This window comes from Ammospiza nelsoni, chromosome 15 (genome assembly GCF_027579445.1).
Source record: "Ammospiza nelsoni isolate bAmmNel1 chromosome 15, bAmmNel1.pri, whole genome shotgun sequence".
NCBI classification, from domain to species: domain Eukaryota; kingdom Metazoa; phylum Chordata; class Aves; order Passeriformes; family Passerellidae; genus Ammospiza; species Ammospiza nelsoni.
Genome location: NC_080647.1, coordinates 384,822 through 391,079, shown reverse-complemented (window position 1 = coordinate 391,079; position 6,258 = coordinate 384,822). Strand labels below are relative to the sequence as shown.

The window sequence follows — 6,258 nt, the reverse complement described above, 5'->3', positions numbered from 1 at the left end:
CTGGGCTCAGCCCGCAGCAAGTCCCTACTGCCGGATGGGGATGCGGAGCCGAGCGGCCGGGCTGGCCGTCGGCGCTCCCGCCGCAGCCCCGGCCGGCCCGCTGGACAGCCGGCGCCCTCCGGCCCACGGTGCACCGCGATTTCCACCGTCGCTCTGCTTCCTTAGGGCTCCTGTGCGACGCCGGTAAGTTTCTCGGGGGAGATGTTTGATCTCGATCCCTCTCCTCTCCTGAAGACGGGAAGGATTTTCAGCATCCTAGTCAGAAATAAAAACAGAACAAAACAAACTAGACGATAACGGCGACAGTCCTGCCCGCAGCTCGGTCCTCCCGGGCACCTCCCAGCAAGCAGCCCGGTGTCGGCAGGCCGGTCCGGAACGGTTGCCCGGCCCCGCACCCCGCGCTGCGCCGGGCGCGGCGCCGCCCGGCCCGGTACTCACCCGCTACTCACCGTCGGGACCGCCCCGTCGAGGCGGCCCCCCTGCCCCCGTGGCTGCTCCGGCTCGCGGGCCGACCTCGGCCCGCTCGGAAGCTGCGGGACAGCGAAGCCGCTGGGCGGTGGAGGGCGGGGACAAAGGGACAGCGGAGAGTGGCGGCGAGGAGGGGGCTTCCCCCGGCATCGCCGGCTCGAAAACAACGGCCCGGCCCCGGTGGCAGCGCCGGCCGGGCCCGCCACGGGACCCGCGGCTGCCCCGTGCCCCGGAGGAGGTCAAAAACGGCTCTTTCCAAAACAATAAACTTTTAATGCTAAAGCAGTTATAACCAAAAGCTGTACAGAGTTGGAATTTTTTTGTTTGTTTGTATTTTTTTGTTAGAAAACAATTTTTTCTCCCCCATAAATATTAATATTGTTCAGTTCCCGGCACTTTGTATCAATAATTAAATTACGAACGATAAATATGGCATCATGGGTATGTATTTACAAAAAAAGTTATTACAAAAAGGCAACTGTTATACTAAACGTCACAATCTGGGCAGAATAAACACCACATCCTCATCCTGAAAAATACTGACCGACCCCATCAGACGAGAATACATTCACAAGTGTAATGCTTAGAGAGAGAAGGAGAAAGAGAAGAGCAGAGAAAGAAGCAGCAGGAGAGCTAGAAAGGAAAGTTCAAGACATAACAGGACTTTGGCACGGTTTAAGACTGTAAGTTTAAACAATCACCACTAAGGCGAAGGAGAATTTTCATCCTCATGTCAACATCCCACCGAAAGAAAGAAAGAAAGAAAGAAAGAAAGAAAGAAAGAAAGAAAGAAAGAAAGAAAGAAAGAAAGAAAGAAAAGAAAGAAAGAAAAAAAATTAGGAAAAATTAAGTAAGTGGGGAATTGGAGGAACAGAGACTCAGGCAAGGTGGGGGGGGGTGAAAATCAAAGAAACGACTGAGACTGAAAAGAAATGACAACAAAAAAAAGAGAAATCTAATCCTGAGAAAAGGACATGGCTAGTCCAGCATCTGGGCTTGCAAAAAAATAGTAATAATTATAATATAATAATAAAAGAACCCCCCCTCCGCATCCTGGCAGTTAAGTAGGTGTAGCCCTATGCGGTCGTCGGTGTGGAAACTCCATTTCCGTGGGAGCGAGCTGCAGTTGGCTTGATTTGTCCTTTTTCTTTCCTCGTTCCCTGTGCATTTGGTCCAGTCTGTGGCCGGGCAGCAGCTGCCTTCACACATACCACTCATTAAAATTGGGGGGCAGTCCAGGGTTATGGCCGGGGTTACTCTGCAGGGCAGCCGGCGGCGTTTTAGTGGAGTCCTTACTGCCGGCGGAGCCCACCGCAGGGGGGGTGGAGGACTCATACCCCGAACTGGCCGCAGGGGAAGAGTCCGACCCCTGGGATTCGTGCACCTAAAACCAAGAGGCAGAGATGGGAGCGAGCTCAGGGCCTCCGCCACCGCGCTGGGCTGCTCCTCCGTGCAGGAGGGGCACTGTGAGCAGCGGCCCGGCCCTGCCCGGCCCTCAGGCAGCCCGTGCCCCGCGACAAGCGCCGGCCGTGGTCCCGGACACGGCTGCAGCATCGCAGCACGAGGGGCCGCAGCCACGGGCGAGCCTGCCCTTGCACAGCCTGCCCGCACCGAGTCCCGCTCCGCAACCCGGGCAGCGCTTGCACCAGGGGCAGCACGGAAAGAAACTACGCCATTTCCCCGGGCTGTACAGCCCAGACAGCGGGCACGGCTCGGGCCGCGCCGGGAACACGGAGCTCGGCCCTGCCCTGCCCCGGAGGAATGAGCCCTGAGCACACCAGCTCAGGGAGGAAAGGGCTGGAGCACTGCGGTAATTTACCTTCATGTGTTTCCTAAGTGAGCTGGGGTGGGTGTAGGATTTGTCGCACACCTTGCAGATGTAGGGCTTGTCCGAGGTGTGGACGTGCATGTGTTTCTTCCTGTCACTGCTGTTGGCGAAGCGCCTGTCGCAGCCCTCAAACTCGCACTTGAAAGGCTTCTCACCTGTGAAATTTAGAGAGAGTGAAGGAGGGCAGTTCCCCTCTCCATCCCCACCCGCCTCCTCCCAGGACAGCAGCTGCCCCTGCTCGCCCCACCTTATGGATGCACAAGCACCACCACAAATGAAGAAGGGGAAGATGGACGGCAAGATTTGTTACGTGTCGGATAAATTTGGATCAGCCTTTATGACTTTTAACTCACCTCCCGCCAGGCCCACGCTGGGCTCCAGCAGGGAAGGCGGCTGGGCGAGCTTGGGAAAGAGAAGACCCGAGATAAATTCAGCGGCTCGGACAGCTTTACAAGACCTACTCGAGGATACAAGCCAAAGTACGTTTGCTTCAGCCTTCCCCCTCTCTTCCCTCCACCCATGCAGGAGGGCTGAAGGAAAGTCGGGGATGCAAATAAAAATACTTTGACAAAAGTATCGCCGATTTAATTAGAAGAGACGCCAATCAGGCCTAAAAATAAAAATAAAACAGGAGCGGAAGTCACCGAAAATGAGATTTCATTAGCATTTCTATGGTTCCCTCCGCTGCGGAGGCCGAGAGCGGAGGCAGCGCCGCGCAGCCGGCGGCCGCCGGCCCAGCCGGTCCCCGCAGCCCCCCAGAGACCCTCGGAGCCCCCCGTCTCGGCGGGGGGACACACGCACACGGGCCTTACCTGTGTGCGTCCGCTTGTGAATCTTGAGGTTCTCGGAGCGGGCAAAGATCTTGCCGCAGCCTGGGAAGGGGCACGGGAAGGGCTTTTCCCCCGTGTGCACCCGAATGTGGTTCACCAGTTTGTATTTCGCCTTGAAGGACTTGCCTTCCCGCGGACACTCGTCCCAGTAGCAGATGTGGTTGTTCTGCTCCGGGCCCCCGACGTGCTCCATGGTGACATGGGTCACCAGCTCGTGCATGGTGCTGAAAGTTCTGTCGCAGCTCTTCTTGGGCCGGCTGAGCTGGCTCTCGTCGAGCCACTTGCAGGACAATTCTTGCTTGATGGGCTGGCGCATGTACCGAAAGAAAGCGCCGGGGCCGTGGTGGTGGTGGTGGTGGTGGTGGGCCGCCACGTTCATGCCCATATTCATATTCATGTGGTTGTAGTTGTGGAACTGGGCGCCGCCGTAAGGGTCCGTGCGGGGGCTGGAGACGGCCCGGTAGGGGTCCGGCCGCCCGAAGAGGTCCCCGCGCAGCCCCAGGTGCATCTGCCCGTTGTCCACATGCCCGGTGGGGGACGTGTGGCTGGGGCTCTGCTCGTGCAGCCCCGGGAAGAGCAGGTAGCCCGGGGTGTCCGGGATGCCGCCGGGGCCGTGCAAGCCGCCGGGGGAGCCGCCGAAGAGCCCGTGCTGCGCTGTGCCGGAGGCGGCGTCCGCGATGCCGGAGCCGCGGTTGCGGAACAGAAAGTCGCGGGTGGAGTTGAAGGCGGCGGCCCCGCCGTAGGAGGGCACCTGGCCGGCGTGGTGGTGGTGATGGTGGTGGTGGCCCAGGGCGCTGGCGTAGCCTGGCGCCTGCGGCGTGAATGCCGAGCTCTGCCCGGCGGCGAGGTCGTGCGGGGCCGCGTTCAGTTTGAAGGCGGCGGCGTGCGAAGAGTCCCCGAAGGGGCCCAGCCCCATGCCGCCGCCGCCGGCGTCGCGACCCGGCATCTCGTGGTGGCGGGGCGCCGCAAAGCCGCCCACCCCCAGCGCCGGAAACTGCGGTCCTCCGTCCAGCAGCATCGTCATGGGCGCGGGGCCGTCGGCGCGGCAGCAGCCTGCCCGCCCCCCCCTCCTCCCGCCCGCCCCCAAAAAAGTACAAAACCACCCCAAAATGCACCCCCACTCCACCCCCCGCTGCGGGCAGGCGCGGTCCCGGCCGCGGGCGGGCGACGAGGCGAGCACTCCCCGGCCGGCACCAAAATCAAAACAAACAACAACAACAAAAAACCAAACCAAAAAAACCCAAAAAAAATCCCAGAAACAAAACCACAAAACCCAAAACAGCCACCGGCCCCCCGCGCCGGGCCGGGCAGGGCGGCGCAGCAGGGCGAGGAGACGCGGGGCAGCCGCGCTCCCGCTCGGCGCCGTCGGGGCACTGACGGGGCGCCCGTCCGCGCCTCGCACATAAACCAACCCCGGGCCAGGCCGCGCCGCGCCAATGGGGAGCCGCGCGCCGCCGGTCACCTGACCCGCCGCCCGCCGCCCCATTGGCGGCGCCGCGCTTGATTGGCACGCGCCCCGCGCCGCCGCGGCCGCTGATTGGGCGCGCGCGCCCCGCAGGTAGAGCGGGACCGGCCGGGGGGGCCCGGGGCGGCGGGAGCCCCGCGCGTGGGGCGGCCCCGCGCGTCCGGCCGGGCCCCGCCGTGTCCCGCCGCTCCTGCCCTGTCCCGCTGCTGTCCCGCCCTGTCCCGCTGCTGTCCCGCCGCCCGTGCCCTGACAGCGCCGCCCCACGCCGTTCGGGATGCTCGCCCCAGGCGGCGCGGCGGGGAGCCGTAAAGCCGCTGCAAAGCCGCCGCGTTGATTCAAAAATAAAATTTAATTAAAAAAAAAAAGCTAAAGTCGAGGCTGTTTAGAGTTCATTTATGTATATATATAGATACATCTATATATACTCATATATACTTTATATATTTGTTTTATTTTTCTGTCCCTTCTTATCTTTTCTGATGAAACGCGGGAGCAGAACCGCCCGCAGTGTGCGTGCAGAGCCCGCCGCTGCCCCTCGGCCCCGGCGCGCAGCGGGACCGCGCCGGGCTCGCCCCGCCGGCCGAGGGCAGCCCCTTCCCCCTCGCTCCGTCCCCACCCCCTGCCGGCCCGCGGAGCGCGGCCAGCGGCGCCCGGCACGGCGGCTCCCGGTTGGCTTCGCCTACTCTCGTATTTTCTTTTCTTTCTTACTCTCTTTCTTTTTTTCTCCCTTTCTTTCTCTCTTTCTTTCTCTCTCTCTCATTTTTTCCTTCTTTCTTTCCCTCTTTCTCATTTTTTCCTTCTTTCTTTCTCTCTCTTATTCTTTTCCTTCTTTCTTTCTTTCTTTCTCTATTTCCCCCCCTTTATTTATTTTTTTTAATTTTTAAAATTTTATTTCGCAAGGGAAGCGTTCTGCCTTGGAATAATTATCGGTTGCAGACAGCGCTATAAATCCACTCATTTTCTGTTCTGGAGAGCATTTGCAAAGAACTATGGGGAGCAAGAGTGGAAATAAAAGGCAGAAAGAAAGATGGCTGTAATTGTAATATCCTGAGGTCTGCTGAGCCCCCAAGTCCGGCTATTGGGCAGGTCTCAGGCTCGCCGCCGGCTCTCTGCAGGAAACGTAAAATCTGATCAAGTTCAGAGACGCATTGAGAGCCCGCTTCAAGCAGCGCTTTATAACCGCGGCCCTTTCACATTCTTCCCCCAATCAGCCCCGGGAAAGGCTTCGTCTTCTTTATTTTAAGGTTTGTAGGGAGCGAGTAAAAGAAAAATTTAAAAAAAAAAAAAAAAAAAAAAGAGAGAGAGAAAAAAAAAAAAAAAAAAAAACCAACAGAAGAAAGGGGGGACAAAAAAAGCCACCGATATAAAATCTCCCCGAGAGATACCACCGGTACCCGCCAAACACTCAAATTTCCCAGGCCACAGCCGCCAAGAACAGTCCTAAAGTTGGAAGGTGAGTCCACCGCTGCCGTTGGTGAACGATCGCAGCAGAGCAGGAGGCGGGAGCGCGGGGACCCGCCCTGGGGGCACCCACCGGGGCACCCACCGGGGGCAGTCGGGGCCGCCTTTTGCTCTGCCCCGCACCCGCGGCCGTTCCGCGGGAGGCGAGAGGGCCGGCAGGACCGCAGCCCTGCCCGCGGCTCGGCCGGGAGCCCGGCGCCGGGAAG

At 59.7% G+C, this 6,258-nt stretch overlaps 1 protein-coding gene across 1 annotated transcript; it reads right to left on the bottom strand.

Annotated features, from left to right (window-relative positions):
- Nucleotides 1–795: 795 nt before the first annotated feature.
- On the bottom strand, nt 796–4,150 carry ZIC3 (Zic family member 3). Its single transcript, XM_059483070.1, has 3 exons — nt 3,109–4,150; nt 2,288–2,451; nt 796–1,852 (listed from the first exon to the last, which is right to left on the bottom strand). Exons 1-3 carry the CDS (start codon nt 4,148–4,150, stop codon nt 1,670–1,672), a joined length of 1,389 nt encoding a protein of 462 aa, XP_059339053.1. The 3' UTR covers nt 796–1,669.
- Between the last annotated feature and the right edge of the window lie 2,108 nt (nt 4,151–6,258).

Coding starts and splice junctions, on each gene's coding strand:
- ZIC3 (XM_059483070.1), bottom strand. CDS start 4,150: ATGACGATGCTGCTGGACGGAGGACCGCAGTTTCCGGCGCTGGGGGTG. Junction 2,452..3,108: donor TCACAAGCGGACGCACACAG/GTAAGGCCCGTG, acceptor TAAATTTCACAG/GTGAGAAGCCTTTCAAGTGC. Junction 1,853..2,287: donor CACTTAGGAAACACATGAAG/GTAAATTACCGC, acceptor TCTTGGTTTTAG/GTGCACGAATCCCAGGGGTC.